Consider the following 17,387-nt stretch of genomic DNA (forward strand, 5'->3'; position numbering starts at 1 on the left):
TTCCTTCCTTCCTTCCTTCCTTAAAAAGGTCAATTTAAACAACGTATATCTACTTTTGTCCCCCAATGCACATATCTCTCTTGTCCACTTTCCGCTCCAATGCAATAAGGTGAGGATGGAAATAGGTGAGGTCGCGCATGCGCACAAGCGGCGCCGAGCTGCCAGGAGGACGCCGAGCTGCGTACCCGTCATTCGAAGCGAAGAGAGGAGCATCATCTTCATCAGTCTCATCCTGCCCCCATTACCACCACGCTGCTACGAGCCAGCCGAGACAGTTTTTTTCCCTCTGCAATAATCCACCCTTGGAAATAATAACAATAATAAATAAGCGCCATCATGTCAGCCGGTGGAGATTTGGGGAACCCCCTGCGGAAATTTAAACTCGTCTTTTTGGGAGAGCAGAGCGGTGAGTCACACCATCACAGAAGCTTCCCTTGCAACCCACCCTTAGCGGCCAACATGTTTATTATGATGCGAATATCAAAAAAAAAAAAAAAAAGCTGGGGGGGGGGGTTGTTCAATTGCATAAGATGACGTGGTGCCCGTCTTCCTTTTTCTTCTCGTCTATTGTGGGGGAAACGTGTTTAAACGAGACTGAGGAGAGGCACGACCGAATCCAAACAAAATAGGATCAATATCTCTTATCAGTTGTTTTTTTTTCCAACATAAATTGATGGTGTTTAGCCTCTGTTGCGTGGGGCGGTGTTTCGGTGTTTAGACGTGCTGCAGTGGCCCACAAACACAAGCCGACTCTTTCTTTTTTCTTTATTATCTCGCTTCCATTAATCCTTGTATTTGTTGTATACATCTTCAATCCAACCCATAACACGACAGACTCTTCTATTATATCATCGAATGGCGTTGTTTGTGTACGAGTCCCATGCATGTGTCAGTTGGGGACACACCCAAGGCTGCCGATGTCTGCTTCTTTCTGCAGCCTCCGGCTCGTCCCTTCTCATAAAACAAGCGCACAGCCAAAGACGTGACGTTACACAACGTTTTTTTGTGTGTGCGTCTGTGTTCATGTGTTAGAGTTGCAACGATGACTGTTTGTGTCATGCAAACAAATGGCCGGCCTTCCAGAAAATAATACACCCCCCCAACAACACCCCCATAAAAAAAAAATAAAATAAAAATAAAAAAAACCCCACACAAAATAATACGTGCGCGTGTGTGGCCTTGTGCTGCAACATTGCTGTCCGTGGTGCTGAATAGAGGCCCTGCCCAACACCCTGTTCGTGTCTGTTTGCGCAAAAAAAAAAAAAAAAAAAAAGGTCCACCCAGAAGGCAGCATCTCCAGTTTTAAAAATATATTTTAAAATTACATTGTTTATCAGATATAGATATCTGATTGTTACGGGTATTACGCACCGGCTAGTTGAGATGCAAGGGGTATTGGGGGGGGGAAAAATAGGAGTTGTAACGCTCGGATAGAAAAGGTGACTTTTGCCTTTAAGAAAAAGAAAAAAAAAATGATGATAAATAATAATAGAAATAATAAAGTGGTAATTCTGATACCAGGCCCATAGTTGTAATTTGTATTACAATTTCCTATGGTGAGAACAATGTCGTAATATTAAGAAACAAAAGTCCTCATCTTGCTGTTTGTTAAACAAAATGTAAATATCCTTGATTCATTTTTGACTGTTGGTTTAAAAAGTTGTCTTTTACACCTCCTAAATAACGAGCCTTCGGCGAGTCACGTGCACTGTTTAATATCCTTCTGCTATCTTTCAGTGGGAAAAACATCTCTCATCACCAGATTCATGTATGACAGTTTTGACAACACATACCAGGTGAGACGCAAAACTGTCGCGTAAATATAGCGAGTGTGTTATAATTCCCTTCGTTGAAGTCATATTCCAAACGTTGATCTTGTTCGGGATCATATGAGCACACTACAAATGTCATAATGGCGGCTTTAATCCAAATTACAATCTTGTATTTGTATAGAAAATACTGATTATGTTACTAATCTTGGTGTCATTTGTTTTGCTATCAAATGTGGCGAGTGAAGCAATATCGCCGACATAAATGAATATGGATTTATCTTGTCCTTGGCTGCGCGATTAAATCCTGAAGAAGACAATTAAAGTGAAGCAGATTAAGTCGGATTTATGGCTCCGCCTTCTATATATCTTTTGGCATTTGGAATTAATGAAGCTGCAAATGAGCCTTTTTCCTTGTGTGCAACAGGCCACCATCGGGATTGACTTTCTTTCAAAGACCATGTACCTGGAGGACCGAACAGTAAGAAGCATTGGTTGTCTTTTAGAATGACTTGATGGTCAGAAATATTGAGCAGGTTTTACATTTATGAGAGTTTGCATCCGCCGTGTTCGATCAAATTGGGAGGGATCACTCTTTACAAAACCCCAAACCAAGGGATAATTTCTCTTATAAATGTGAAGGACATTACATAATCTGTTGTATGATGACTTTGATCTTAAGAGGTGGTAAAAGGTTCAAATATTGCCCGGTTGTCAGTATCGGGGGATGTCCCACACTCTGGTTTATCATTGACAATATGGTTTTCCAAGGAATTTGTGGAGGAAAAAAATGCTTTTCACTCACCCCACACAGCAAGATGATTGCTCAGGATGATATTTTAGAGATCAAAAATTCAAAAATTTGACCCGATTGTTAGTATGGGTTTTTTTCCGTTCAGGTTTAACTTTTGCGATAGTTGGCTTCAACTGTTTTACAAGGAAATCGTAGAAGAAAAATCGTTCTTTAACACAAACCCACACTAAAGGCCGATTGCTCAGGATAATCTTTTCGAGACATCTGATGAGCAACCCCTTTGCTGACTTTAATCAGAAGAGGTGAAAAATGCTCCAAATTGGCTAGAAAGCCAAAATGTGTATATACTGTTTATTTGACTATCGTTCCGTATCATGTCACAATCACAAAGTTCATATCTTATGATGATCGGTCTTGTCCATTTTTTCAATAGCTCAGGGAGGGAAAATCATTCTTAACAAACCCCACGATGCAGGCTAGTCACTTAGGATCATCTTTGAGAAACATCTGACAGTCGAGATTGTGTTGATCGGAAGGTGTGGATCACCATTTTCATTTGGCATCACAATCATGGAGTCTGGCTTTGCCCAACTTTTAAAATGCCCACATCTGGCCCAATTGGTATGGAGGTACACCATTTTCATTTGACATCACAATCATGGAGTCTGGCTTTGCCCAACTTTTTAATAGTGATCAAGTTAAAGATTTTACAATAATCAGCATAGGCTATTTTCCGAGGAGATTGCGGAGGAAATAAAAAGCACTCTTGACACACCCCACACCACAGGATAATCACTCAGGATAATCTGATAATCTTCAGTGACTTGTGTGTGCCTCACGTTTGCAACTTTTACGATTATATGACCCCAGTTAGCCACAGTCTATGCATCCCAAACAACTGAATAATAGCTCAGAATAAACTCCTAAACATTTGAAAATTCGGCCTTAACTGATGAAAATGCTCAAATTTGGTCCGATGATCCATGTTTCTATATCCTGCTTCAGCAAATGTATAGGCTACCTGACCCCAGATTGTCACAGTGCATCCACCTCTCTGCATCGGATAAATGACACAGGATAATCTCTCAGAGACATTTGATAATCTGCTTTTTGATTATTTTGTTTGGAAGGGAGGAAAAAATCTTCAAATTTCATCCCGATTTTTGGTATGTGTGTACCCCGCTTTAAAATTGTTCCTTGCTGCATATAGAGTGTCATTTCAGCTCAGTCGGAAGAAAAAAAATCCTGTTTGACTAATCCATGATGGGATTTCATTTCTGCCTAACACGATTAGCCAAAGGTTATTTCTGATGGTAATAGCATCAGTGTGCTAAAACGTCTTGACTGATTCTTCTTTTTTTTTCTTTTTAATTGGGAAGGATGCACTATAGTTGAAAAGTGGTTCATATCGTATACTGTCTATATGTATAGGTGAGGCTGCAGCTGTGGGACACAGCTGGACAGGAGCGTTTCCGGAGCCTGATCCCGAGCTACATACGGGATTCCACAGTGGCCGTGGTGGTCTACGATATCACAAGTGAGCAGCTCACGTGTTTGTTGTCCGTCTGCTTAAATGGGGCACCCTCGCTGTTTGTGCTTCCCATCCAAAACTGTTTATGATTACCTGTATTAATAGTTTAAAAACGAAATATGGAACAAACTATAACCACGAAACACAAATGTACCTCTCATTAGCTTTCAATGTTAGCTTCAAAATTGGCATCGCAATTTTTCAACAATGCCGCCATTGTTAACTTTTGAAGTCATCTTCCAACGTTAGCTCCACATTATTCCCCATGTTTGTTTCAAAAGTTATGTTGAATAGTAGCTTTCACGTTACTTTCTGAATTCAACCTTCAACATTAATTAGCCTCTAACATTACCTATTAACTTCAAAACCTAGCCTTGACATTAGCTCCTAAATGTTAGCCAAGGATGACAATGTTAGCTTCCCTAACGTAAGCTACAGATAGATGTTGGTCTCCAAATTGATCTTAAATATTCAACATTAGCTATTGAAATTAGCTCCAAGGTTATCTTCTGAATTTAGCTTCCAACAGTATTTCTAAGTAGCTCCAATGTCAACTTTTAAAGGTAGCTTCAATATTAATAGCTTCAATATTAACTTCCAATTTAATTTTTTTACGTAAGATTTCAGTGATTGTTTCTGACGTGTAATTCCAATGTTAACGTTAATGTTACCTCTAATTTTAGCTTCCAATGCTAGTTTCAAGATTTTCTCTAACGTAAGCTTCCTGTGATAGCTTCCATTGTTTGTTTAAAACATTACCGCAAATCCTAGTGTCAAACTATGATTTATTTCTTGCTAATGTGTTTGGCATTTGGCTATTAACACATCTTGATAGGTGTTCTTTTAGAAAAGGTTTTTTTGGTCAAATTTTAGCGTTTTGCCAAAGATGATAGTTTTCATTTTGATTAAGTATAATGACATAATTATCCAAAACTAAGGTACTGTCATTTTCAGTCAACTGGGTTGGATCCCTGTCAGTATTATCGAGTTTAAAAATAAACAAACTGGAATTTTAAAAAGTTCAGTGCAATAATGGTCCAAGTCCAAAACTGGAATAAGCCCGCGATAGTTGTCATTGTCTCCCTTTAATTGACTAAATAAAATGATGTATGCATGTGACATATTCCTCCCCAGATGTCAACTCGTTCCAGCAGACCTGCAAGTGGATTGATGACGTCAGGACCGAGAGAGGAAGTGACGTCATCATCATGCTGGTGGGCAACAAAACGGATCTGGAAGAGAAGAGGTGAGGCGGCAGCGTAACATTGCTCATCAGGAGGTCGATGCTGATCAAAATGGCCACCCCCACCCTGACCCCCCTTCAGGCAAATCACCATTGAGGAGGGAGAGCAGAGAGCCAAAGAGCTGAACGTCATGTTCATTGAGACCAGCGCCAAGACGGGCTGCAATGTCAAACAGGTGACACGTTCTCCTCAGACACATCAAGGACACTACAGTCGATGAATATCTGGTCTTCTTCTACTGTAACATTTCCCAAAATTTATTGAGCCAAGGCATATATTTTAAAAATGTCACGGCACAGCCCCAAGCAAGAATGTCACAAATATCAGTCCTGTATAAATAACCTGAAAGCCATATTTGAGTAATATGATCGAAACAGAAAATAACTAAATAACTATGAAGGTAAAGTGACCTTGTAGAATATTACGTGTCTTAAAGTATCTAACATTTACTGCACTTAAAAGGTGGGGTTTGCAGTTTTTAACCTCACTTCACAAATCAGCCCTCCCCAACAAAATAACTGCGCTAGCAACATAAAGCTAGCATTAGCAATGTAAACAAGCCAACTTCAGCCACGCTTTCTGAGTTGGCAACGTGACTTATTCGGAATAGTCTTACTATAACACTAAATTTATCAGTTTGACGTTTTATTGTTTTGAATGTACAATCAAGTAGAAGTCAAAAAGAGGTGATAAATGTAGCTGTTGAGCTGAAATATTGTTCATTCCTCATGGCTTTTGATATCCCTTTCCTCGGCATCTGTTTGCTAGCCTTGCTCAGTTGTAAGCAATATGTGAAAATTCTACTTCACTCCAGTCACAAAGTATTTGCTTTCCAGACTCACAACACGCATCATGTACAAAACACTGCCTTGTATTCAGCAATAGAAATCTGAATCGAATATGAAAATGATTTTTCTCTCTGCCTTCTTCAAGCTGTTTCGTCGTGTTGCAGCAGCTCTTCCCGGGATGGAGAGCCTTGACGATGCCAATCATGAAGGCAGTATCCTTAACGAACACGGGCACTGAGTCACTGTTGAGTAGGCAAACATATTGGCTGCCTTCATTTTGAATCTCTGTCAAATGGTTTGCTGACATCACTGCACAGGAAGCTCAGTCTCGTTCACTTTATCAGGAACATGACCTCACACACTACCATCTAGTGGACATTTGACAAACAGCACACAGGATATTGCCCTGCACTACGCCACACAATAAATCCTATGCTTTACCATACTACAGTATGTATGTATAGTCATACCATACTATAATACTACAGAAGAATATACTACACTATAAGTTTTTACAATGCAGAGGGAGGAGACTTGTCTCATGTTTGGCAGAAGGTCATTCCAAAGGGGAGACCGGCTTAGTCCTTGGTACCTCCAGTAGCCGTCTGGTCCACGGACCTGAGGCACCATTAAGGTATGTAGAGGTGGAGGAGCTCAAAGAGGTAAGGTGGGACGACACCATTTAAAGATTTGGAGACAAATAAAATCATCTTAAAATTAGTTCTCAAATGTACAAGGGAACCAATGAATGGTGGCCAGAATTGGTGTTATCTGCTCCTTCTGAGTAGCTCTAGTTAGGAGGCGAGCAGCAGCATTTTGGACCAACTGGAGATGCTTGAGGGAGGACTGTCTGACTCCAAAATAAAATGCATTACAGTAATCTAGGCAAAATGTAATTTAGAAATGGATTACTGTTTCTAAGGGCTGTTGAGAAAGGAGAGGCTTTACCCTAGCCAGCTGCCTCAGATGAAAAAGCTGGTTTTAACAACAGCACCAATATGAGAGTCCAATTGAAAAATCACTCCTTTTTCTTCAGCAAGACATCGATCTGAATATCATCCGCATACCAATGAAAGGAAATACTGTACCATGCTTTAGATGTAACCCAGGGGCAGCAAACACATTGAAAACAGCAGGGGCCCAAAAACGGAACCCTGTGGAACTCCCACCACTATGACGACACTGTACCATACCATACCATAAATTATACTTCACTGCACTGTACTGTGCTCGATTCTATATGTAATATATTTATCGTATTGTGTTGCTTTGTATTTTTCCTTAAGCGGCACTTTCCCAGTGATTGACATTAAGCTGGACAAACCGGCGGAGCCGAGCGTTCCCGAGGCCGGGTGCTCATGTTAATGCCGAGCTGTGATTGGCCACAGCTCCCTTCACGCCATTGGCTTGTTGTGTTGCTTTAACAACTTCCTGGTTAGCCTACAGTTGACTCTAACTCCAATTGGATGTACTCTAGGATGTATCTGATTGGACACATCAAACGTTCTCTCGCAATCAGTTGTTCAGTTGTAAAATATTGTATACTTTGTCAATATGTAAGTGACCAGAGGACGAAAAAGAGAAAATGAAAAGGAACACGAAAACGTTTTCGGAGGGGGGAAAAGAATAACTGCAAAGGGAGACCAGTTTCTTTTCGCTGTTATGTTTTGTATTTTTTATATTAAACAGGGAACGCAACAAAATTGATGCCTAAGCATCAAAGGAGAGTTTTAGGCGAGAGGCTAGTTAGTGGAGTGTTGGTTGGCCATTTTCCACCCTTGAAATGGCGGAACACGTCTGAATGTCTGCAGCACGCATGCATGCTGATCCGATTTATTATTGTTTTGGGTTTTTTTAACCGGCCTGACTGCTCTCAGAATGTTTTCTAGCATCTCTCTGTCTTTCTCTCTATAGCATCGTCACATCTCACACAACTTCCTGTAGGTTCACATAACGGTAGCTGTGAAAAACGTGGCACTCTCTATCTCTCGTTGGGTTCAACTTTTATAGAAATTGTACTGTGCATTAAAAAAGATGAATAATATGAATAATAATAATGTACAAAGAAGACAACCGCCTCTCCTACCCTGCGCTACCCTCTGAAATCCTAATCCTTCCTGTCCACATGTTTAACGATCCACGGTAATGCACTGCACTGTATATAATAATGTAATATGTATGTTGTGAACGTCCTCTCTGTCCAAGTGGTCCTTGTTCACCAGTATGAATACTGTGATAATGTTTCATGATTAATAAATGACCGATTAAAGGGCTTCACTCTCCTAACTCGCAACACTTACATGGTGCCAAACGTGATTTCCTGGGATCAAATGCACATTTTGCATCACGCATAGCAGGGGCCTGGACATCCTTCGTATGTGGATAGTCATTAAATTTAGGAAATGAGCCAAATGAACGATGGGCTGACTGAAAAGCTTAATTAAATTGATTTTATTGTATTTTATCCCACTTCTGCTCACGGGGGAGTTGGAGCCTCATCCGAAAATCTTCTTGAATTTTAATTGATTCCTTTACATATTTCATGTAAGCTTTAATGTAATTTAAATTCAATCTGTTTTTGAAAAGCCTTATTCATTTCAGGGACATGAGGTAGAGCCTTATTTTAATTGAGTCTATTTAATATTTTGTGATTTCATTTTTTAATTTTATTTAAATATATTCCAGTTCCTTTTGTTTTTAAATGATCAAATATTTTATGTGCTTTTAATTTGTGGAGCCTTGTCTGCAAGGCTTATTTTACTTTATTTTCATTAATTCCACTTTTTGTTTGCACTTATTTTATTCCATTTATTGTCTTGTATGTATATTGTATGAAATTATTTTTTATATCTTATTTTATTTTCTGGCACATTGTACGCAAGGCGTATTTTATTTTCTAAACATTTATACCATTTAATGTTTTATTTCATGCAGCCTTTTCTGCAAGGCCTATTTTATTTGAATGTTTTCCATTTATTGTTTTGTTCTATTATCAAACAATAAAATATTCATGCGAAATGGTCTTGCTGAAGCGTTCTTTCTGGTTTGGTGCTGACAAGACAAGTTGAACTGGAAAGAACCTTTTTCCGGTCGACTAAACGGACGCCACGATTGCTTTCCTACTCTGAGGTATTCCCCTGGCTGGATGTCATGTTACTCGATCCCCCCCACGGGTCTCTGGGCAGGCAGGCAGTTACATTTGTGGTTGATTCATTTGAAGGAATTTGGGCGTCCCTCAGGGTACTCTAGTCTACCCCATAAGACTTCTTTTTTGATTCCAAGATGAATATTTGTACCTATTCCAAGTTTGGAAGTACAGTATGTACGTTCGAGATGAAACGGTTGGGAAATGTCCCATCTTTAAATTAGCCACGCCTTAACGGTTCCACTCCGAGTAGCTGCGAACCACTATAGGTATGTTCCCAAGTAAAAAGATGACGATGGTCAAAATGCCAATCGTCCTATTTGACGGAGGTGTCAAATTCAGGTCCAGAAACGAAACCTTGCCAGTTTGTCTTTCACCACAGGTGCTTCTACTCAACAGCTCGTTTACATTCAGGTTGAGTTGACGATTCTGTGGCGAAAGACAAAGACAAACTGCGGCACGGTTTATTTTCTGGAACTGGATTTGACACCTCTGTCAAACAGGAGGATTTGCATTTTGGTCCATCAATGATTTTGACCACTAAATATGCAAATGATCCTTTTTTTATTCTTGGAAGGCCACACCCCATCCATGTAAAAGGGCACTCCAGTTAGTTTGCGATCCACCTCCAGTACATTGTTTGAGGCTCAACAGCTGCATCATGTCACGAGTGGAGGCCCTGGCAGACCCGCGACTTGGCTCGCTCTTGAAGGGTCTTCGTACGGATATCGCCATGGCAGTGCACGACGCCTTCCCTCTGGTTCACGGCTTGGCCGACAAGAACGTCATCAGTGAGCAGATGCTGAAGGTGAGCCCACTTCGCCGTCAGCAGCATGCTGCTTTTCTGATTTTGACAAGTCGATGCGAAGTACAGAGGAGGAAGTTTTGTAAATATTCAAAGTTGTCTGTACGATTACAGCCAAAATGGTCATCGCAATTATTTTGATCAGTGTCGTGATCAGGATTTAGGAATCACAATTCGTTATGTTTGGGAAAACATCTGTATTTTTACTGCACTGCTCTTCAACAAAAAATATGGAAACAGTTTTCAGTGCAAAATGAAACTTCCAAAACTCAGAAATGTTAAATCCTGAAAAAAGATGTTGAGTATTGAGAATGTTTTTTTTATTATTGTTTTATTAAATTGTGTTTTTTATTTTTGTTTACAATCCCCAGGAATTCTTCAAAAACTGTTCAATATACATTTTCCATGAGAAACAGGGAAAATCGTGGGCGGGGGGAGGGGGGGTATCCTAGTAAAACTTATAAAAAAAAATATTGAAAAAAAGAAAAATATATATCAGCGCTTGCTTGTTCGTTCAGCAGCTTAATGAAGCTGAACCGTGCCATCGCCCCCTGGCGGTAGGCTGACTCCTGGTAAATAACGTGCTTTATTCGATATGCTGGAGATCCCGCAATACTGTATAAATACCTCAGACGATCACGTTTATTTAATCCTAGCAGACAAAATCAAACGGACCGTTTTAAATTACGACCACAATTCGTATTTTCCCGTCTTTTGAAAGCAACACGTTGTGTTTGTGGTTGCCACATATGCCTTGCAGTCAATAGATCCAAGCTGGAGTCCCCATCTCAACCAACATCTGTGCGGGTCATTTGGTAGTTAACGTGACATTTCATGACACCCTTCCACCAAAATTCGCACTTCAGTTCCCAAGGTGAATTTGGGGACTTTCTTTTGTGTCTGCATGTGCGTGTGTGGTTAAGGACACGGTGGCGCAGGAGGCCCGAGACGGGATCCACAAGGCCATATACTCGCTGATCTCGTGGGTAATGGAACAGAGTGCCTCCACCATGCAAGCCTTCTGGAGGAACCTGAACAAGACCTACAACCTGGACAGTTACCCCAAACTGCGAGCACTACTCGCTCCCCACATTGCCTGTACGTGAAGCTCACGCCCCACACAAAGCGACAACAACTTTGAGGTTTTCGCCATCATTTATCATTTCATTGATTCTTGCGTCCGATTTTGTATGATGAATTGCCGCATAATTCCAACGCAGCAAGCCGCGTCGCGTCTCCCCAAGGCAAGAAGAATCGCGGCAAAAAGAGGAGCCACAAGGACAGGGAAGATCAATATCGCACCACGACTTGCGACGGGACTGCAGGTAGGACGGCATTACCTCCCCCAAGGAACATTTCATTGTTTTATTGCTTAGTCATGGAGCTACACAAAACAATACAATAAAATACATCTTTATTTATATAGCACTTTATTTACAGCGGCGGCTGTAACAAAGCGCTTTACAGAAGAGTTAAGATAAAAAAAAAATACGGTAATATAACACAACACATAAGACATGGACAGTCATGCAATTGTAATTCTATTCCTGCATACGCCTTGTTGTTTGAAGCAGTTATAGATGAAAGAGGAAAGAATCGAAATGTCCTCTCACCAGTCACACGAAAAAGAAGCTGAAAACTTATTTGTTTTTTTGTTGTTTTTTTTTGGCAAAGGAATCAATTTAAATGCCGAAACTAAAATTTTGATCAGTAGATATGAAATTGTCAGTAAAATTTGACTCCTTCTTGTCCCACAAGGGGAAATTCAACAGTATTATATTTATTCATAAAAAAAAATATATATATATAAATTTAGTAGTCCGCTTCCCCAGAATGCAATGTTTAATTAATTATATCGTAATTGCTTTTATTGGATATTGTAAGTGCTATTATGTCATTAAAAAAAGAACGAAAATAATTGTGTAAGTCTTACAGTACAATTATCAGCAGCCCAAACAAAACAAATGTCCTCATTTTAGTTAATCATGCATAAAATTCGGAAAAAAAAATTAATACACAATTAATCATTTCCCCTAATGTTTAAATCAAGTAAACTATTGACAAAATCTTTTTTTCCCCCCCCTCAGCGGGTAAATTCAAGTTATGCAAAGTGAAGAGTGAAGCTCCTCCCCAGCAAGCCGCGTGTGGCACAAGTAATTTCCACTTCACACTTTACAAGAACGTCCATTTCCAAATCCAAGTGGATCTTTAAAGCTAACGCTTGTGCTTCAGTGTCGGTCCCCACAGAAGGACGACTTCCCTCATCGTCATCTGCTCGCGCCGCCACTGAGCTGTCAGTCAAAAGTGGATCTTCCAGAGATGAGGTTTTCCACTCAGATGGCAAGTCCGCATGTTGGCAACATACTAAAACCCTCAAAGACCAAGTTCCCTGGTGTCTTTTTTTGACATATCTGCATCATGCCTTAAAATACTGCAAGGATCAAGAATTACTCTTGATACTCTCTTTCTTGTCTTGCTGAAATTAGCCTTTTTTTGAGCCAATAGCAAGCATGGATTTTGTTACCACCCAAAGTGCACCCCAAATTTTATAAAGCAAATGATAGCATGGCTTGTGTTTTCCCTTGTGGAGGCAGCACTTCATTTCCAAAATGCCCCCTGATGTACACCTTGTCAAAAATTTCTCAAAAAAGAGGCGTCACGGGCTCAAAGCTTGATTTGTCTTTCATTACACTGGTCCAAAGCTAATTTAAATCAGAGATGTCTGAGATTTTTTTAAGCAGATTTAAAAATGTCTTTTTTTTTTCGAGCACCAGGTTGTTGTGATACTGTATTTCATTTTTTTTAATCTTGCACAATACGGATTATATCATGCGTTGTAATTTACTGCTGTGACGTTTCACAAAAATAAATCCTGTTCTTTGCAAGAGAAAAAAAAACAAGAGCAGATCAGAATCCGTGTAAAAAAAAATCTAGAAACGTTTTTTGCATCTCTGATTAAAAACAATGAAAAAAAGAATTTTAATCGTTGACCAGTGTTATGCATTTAATTATGAAGCAGATTTAAAAATGTCTTTTTTTTTTCGAGCACCAGGTTGTTGTGATACTGTATTTCATTTTTTTTAATCTTGCACAATACGGATTATATCATGCGTTGTAATTTACTGCTGTGACGTTTCACAAAAATAAATCCTGTTCTTTGCAAGAGAAAAAAAAACGAGCCGGTCAGAATCAGTGCAAAAAAAAATCTAGAAAAGTTTTTTGCATCTCTGATTAAAAACAATGATTTTTTTTTTTTAATCGTTGACCAGTGTTATGCATTTAATTATGTCCTGAGAATATTTTTTTAACAAAAGTACAGTGTTATAGAATTTGTTTTCTATCAAAAAATATACCTGCCTGGACCCTCCACTCACATCCATCCCCAGGTTCAAGCTTACGCCTGCAAGAATAACAAAGGAAACACGAGACGCTCGGGCGTTGCAACCGAGCAAGCCGCTACTCAGCGTTGCCAACTTTGAGAAATTTCTAACCCCGTTAGCTATTATTTTTAATATATATATATATATATATATTTAGTGACTTTTGTGGTGTTATTTAAGAGTCTGGAATACCCTTAGATGACCTCATAACGGGATGCTCTCCCCTTTGGGTCCAGACTGGAAATGAATGGCGCAAAGCCGCGACTGGCTAATTTGACCAAACAACAACAAAAGAACAGTAGCGACAATTTTAGTGACTTTTGTGGTGCGACTTGAGACTTTTGGAAATTTGGCTTTCCCTCCAGGGGATTAAATGTTCACTCCTCTGCATCCAGACTGCAAATGAATAGCACAATGCCACCACTGGCGAATTTAACCACAGTGACCCAAAAAAAAACGAGCAACAAATTAAGCAACCTTTTGTGGTATTATTGGAGACTTGCAGCATCTTGAAACTTTCTCTAGAGCAGATTTCATCTCGACGTCCAGAATTGCAAATGAATGGTGCAATGCCACCACTGGCGAATTGAACCACAGTGACTATTATCGAAAAATCAGCAAGCAACAAATTGACTGACTTATGTGGTGTTGTTGGAGACGTTGTAAATGTTGTGAGACTCCCACCAGAGCAGCAAATGGCTCACCCTTCCGCGTCCGGACTGCAAATGTATCGTCACCACTGGCTAATGTAACCATATACGTTTGCATAATCGATAAATCCTGATAATAACACACTTTTGTATCTGCAGTGGATCTTGGCGTTGTAAGGAATGCGGTGGCAGAGAGGTCAAGGTACAAAAAAGCCAGCAAGCTTTGCAAGTAAGTAAATGACACTAACACGTGAGCACTTAAAATGATTGGGATTCCTCTTGAATCCTCTTCAGCGCTCGATAGCGAGTTGGCGCCGATCCGAGCTAACTTGGAGCAAAACAATCAGGGTACATTTTAGATTGTCAAGTCTTCTTGTGTTTTTTTGTTGTTTTTTTTGTTTTTTTATGGGTTCAACCTGAAATTTAAGGTTATATTACATTATGAAGAAGATATAAATAGGATGATTCAATGAAAAATTCATGACTGAACTAAATATTGGCAAATTAACGAGTTACTAGTGCCGAGTATTCTTGCTCTTTTGCCAGTCTGCCTTTCTTGAGTCTTTTTTTTTCTTCACCCTTGTAGCTAACCACCAACTCATCGTGCTGCTTAATAGATTTAATGAATTACATATGCGCAAAGTATGAAAGTATTCCAATTACAATAACAATAAAAAGTAGTGTGGCCCTCCTTCCACAGCCTCCGCAGACAAACTCTAAGACCTCCACCGTCGACATGTCATTGTTCCCCTTGCTGTCCTCCACCACAGCCTCAGCAAAGGAGGTAAACACGCCCCCAACTGTCCTTATAGTGCACACGGCACATCGTTGCCGGCTGAAATGTTTGAAATGTATCAAATGTAGAGCCCAGACGCGTGTGGTATTTGTCACCTGGGAGGAGGAGACCTCGCTCGCTGCCTTCAGTGTTCCAAGTGTTACCACCGCCACTGCCACTTCCACATGTAAGTCCTAACATCGATACAGTGGTACCTCGACTCACGTACGTCTCTTCATACGAGATTTTCAAGTTTCGAAACGCCTCAACAGGAAACTATTGTCTCTAGTTACAAAAGAAATTTCAAGATACGAAAGGTAAAAATACAGTATTGGCTGCGACTCGCAGCTTCGAGTTTCCTGAACACAACATACTTAGAGCTGCTCTGCCATTGGCTATTACCGAGCATCATCCTGGCATCCCATTGGCTAAGAATGTGTTTATGTGTGTAGATAGATTATCGTCATCGTCATTCGCCCCTCGGGCCATGAGGTGTTCCGATAATTTTACGTAAATGTGAATCACCCAGAAAAAGGGTTCACCAGTTGGGCGATAGCTCACTATGCTCACGTTTGCCTTGGATATTTTCAAAGGATTGTTAAAAGGCGACAAAAGCAAACGTCCTTGGATCAGTTCTTTACAAAACACCAGGCAAAAACCTCTTCTGAGAGAGAACATGAACTAAAGAGGGCAAAAAATGACGAGGACGCAGTTAAAAGTTAAATGACCATCATTTTTCTTTTTTACTCAATTCTTTGTTTTTTACATAATACACAACTCTCATTTATTGTGAAATAATCTCATTTTAACATGTGCTAGTGACATATTTTGATGCATTTTTATGCTTTAGAAAACATTTATGTCTGAATTTGGGGGGGGCTTGGAACTGATTAGGCCATTTACATGGAAAACGTGTCTCTACTTACAAAATTTTCGAGTTAAGAAATGTCTTCCAGAACCAATTAATTTCGTAAGTAGCGGTACCACTATATTTCATGAAAGAGTACGGATGCATGGATACAGTCACGTCGTCCCTCAAAAATCAAATCAAATAAAACCACAAAATGACACTGTCAATCAAAAATCTAATGCCCTTCATTTTAGAAACATTTGTTTCAAACTTGTGGCACAATGATCAAACGCCCGAAAAAAAGCAACTGTGACACGAATTTGAAATGCCACCTTCTGTGTTTTGTTAGCGGGCGATCCACCTGTCTGTCGTGCTCCAAGGCGTTGGTCAGCACTGCAGAAAAGGAGGCCGATACCAAATGTTTACAGGTGGGTCTGTACTTTCACTTACTCGATAGCGCCCCCCTGGAAAGTGGGAACGCACCAGCTTCACAAATCAACACTAAAATGGGCGGACACGTCGAACGTACGTACATGTAACAGAATGTACGAAAAGTACCCATGCATGGTTTTCAACACAAAGTCGGCCATTTTGGTTTAAAGCAATAATTTTGCTCTCAATTGCACCCCTGGAAAGTTTGATCAAATGAAACACCAGTTTGTTTTATGAACATGAAATTGGTAAGGCATGTCTATCCTAACAGGGCATAGAAAAAGTCTCATATCTGTAAGTGAAGGGGAAGTCAGCCATTTTGGGTTGGAAGCACCAATTTTGGGCAAATTAAATTGCTGTGTTCCTACTGGGAAATTCTCCCAAATGAGTGGCACAAAATCCCTCATTTTTAGCCTGCACCATTTTATGATCATTCCAAGTCTTGTCCTTGAGCAAGGGGGTTCAAGGGCCCACCCCCAGTCTTAATACGACGCTGTTTTTCAGCTCGCCACAGCGGCGCATAACCCACACGGCCACGAACAGAGCTCATCGGTTCAGAAAGACGAATTGGACTCCATCCTGGGAGACGTGAGTGGTGCTCAGTTACACACGTGATGTAATATGTTTAGTATGTATCGTTGGGGTGGTGGGCCTGCATAAATTAGAGTCAGATGTGTTGGGTAGCGTTGCGTCATTGCATTTCATTGAGTTTGGCACTTTTTAGAATTCTTGTTTCACTGTAACGGTTCTCTTAGGAATACGCCTTCATGATTAAACTTAGTTTTAACTTTGCGATCATTCAAATAGGTCCGATTCAATTACAAGTCAGCGTAATCCAATTGGTGTCGACTTTGCTTTGACCCAAAACAATCCAAATCAAACCTGATGTGCACTGACATGATGAATGTATCAACAAACTCAAGAGGATCGGTGAAGCCATTGTGTGCGTGTTCATTAGATGACGTGTGTGTGTGTGTGTGTGTGTGTGTCAGCAGACCTCCTTGGATGGCATCCTGCAATGGGCTTTTCATAACATCTCTCAACCTCTTCTTAACACTCACGGGTGCTACCAGTGACTTGGAATCCATTTCTTTTCAACTACTCTTACTAGTACTACGACTACTATTGAAAACGATGAAGTCACTTTGCAAAATATCAGCTGTTTTTTGATGATAGCTCATGAATGCTGCAATAGATGGAATGTAAGTCTCTTTGCGCATTTTCTCAACTCAACTCAGCTGTATTTATCGAGCACTTTCCACCA

The 17,387-nt window shown here is 40.1% G+C and overlaps 3 protein-coding genes across 3 annotated transcripts; all 3 read left to right on the forward strand.

The window, feature by feature from the left end:
* The first annotated feature begins 153 nt into the window (after positions 1-153).
* rab6bb (RAB6B, member RAS oncogene family b) lies at positions 154-8,359 on the forward strand. Its single transcript, XM_019892973.1, has 8 exons — positions 154-406; positions 1,738-1,796; positions 2,197-2,250; positions 3,955-4,060; positions 5,189-5,300; positions 5,380-5,473; positions 6,232-6,298; positions 7,387-8,359. The coding sequence occupies exons 1-8, from the start codon at positions 337-339 to the stop codon at positions 7,449-7,451; spliced, it is 627 nt and encodes a 208-aa protein (XP_019748532.1). The 5' UTR covers positions 154-336; the 3' UTR covers positions 7,452-8,359.
* Positions 8,360-9,821: 1,462 nt separating this feature from the next.
* On the forward strand, positions 9,822-12,712 carry LOC109529472 (autoimmune regulator-like). Its single transcript, XM_019892843.1, has 5 exons — positions 9,822-10,039; positions 10,960-11,134; positions 11,257-11,361; positions 12,124-12,189; positions 12,269-12,712. The coding sequence occupies exons 1-5, from the start codon at positions 9,893-9,895 to the stop codon at positions 12,514-12,516; spliced, it is 741 nt and encodes a 246-aa protein (XP_019748402.1). The 5' UTR covers positions 9,822-9,892; the 3' UTR covers positions 12,517-12,712.
* A 681-nt stretch (positions 12,713-13,393) lies between these two features.
* LOC109529471 (autoimmune regulator-like) lies at positions 13,394-17,372 on the forward strand. Its single transcript, XM_019892842.1, has 7 exons — positions 13,394-13,422; positions 14,226-14,295; positions 14,767-14,850; positions 14,931-15,028; positions 16,041-16,119; positions 16,628-16,711; positions 17,119-17,372. Exons 3-7 carry the CDS (start codon positions 14,803-14,805, stop codon positions 17,197-17,199), a joined length of 390 nt encoding a protein of 129 aa, XP_019748401.1. The 5' UTR covers positions 13,394-13,422; positions 14,226-14,295; positions 14,767-14,802; the 3' UTR covers positions 17,200-17,372.
* Positions 17,373-17,387: the final 15 nt, after the last annotated feature.

The sequence above is a fragment of the Hippocampus comes genome, unplaced genomic scaffold, assembly GCF_001891065.2.
Source record: "Hippocampus comes isolate QL1 unplaced genomic scaffold, H_comes_QL1_v1.1 scaffold255, whole genome shotgun sequence".
Classification (NCBI taxonomy): Eukaryota; Metazoa; Chordata; class Actinopteri; order Syngnathiformes; family Syngnathidae; genus Hippocampus; species Hippocampus comes.

Coding starts and splice junctions, on each gene's coding strand:
- rab6bb (XM_019892973.1), top strand. CDS start 337: ATGTCAGCCGGTGGAGATTTGGGGAACCCCCTGCGGAAATTTAAACTC. Junction 407..1,737: donor CTTTTTGGGAGAGCAGAGCG/GTGAGTCACACC, acceptor GCTATCTTTCAG/TGGGAAAAACATCTCTCATC. Junction 4,061..5,188: donor GGTGGTCTACGATATCACAA/GTGAGCAGCTCA, acceptor ATTCCTCCCCAG/ATGTCAACTCGTTCCAGCAG.
- LOC109529472 (XM_019892843.1), top strand. CDS start 9,893: ATGTCACGAGTGGAGGCCCTGGCAGACCCGCGACTTGGCTCGCTCTTG. Junction 10,040..10,959: donor TCAGTGAGCAGATGCTGAAG/GTGAGCCCACTT, acceptor TGTGTGGTTAAG/GACACGGTGGCGCAGGAGGC. Junction 11,135..11,256: donor ACTCGCTCCCCACATTGCCT/GTACGTGAAGCT, acceptor ATTCCAACGCAG/CAAGCCGCGTCGCGTCTCCC.
- LOC109529471 (XM_019892842.1), top strand. CDS start 14,803: ATGTCATTGTTCCCCTTGCTGTCCTCCACCACAGCCTCAGCAAAGGAG. Junction 15,029..16,040: donor CGCCACTGCCACTTCCACAT/GTAAGTCCTAAC, acceptor GTGTTTTGTTAG/CGGGCGATCCACCTGTCTGT. Junction 16,712..17,118: donor TGGACTCCATCCTGGGAGAC/GTGAGTGGTGCT, acceptor GTGTGTCAGCAG/ACCTCCTTGGATGGCATCCT.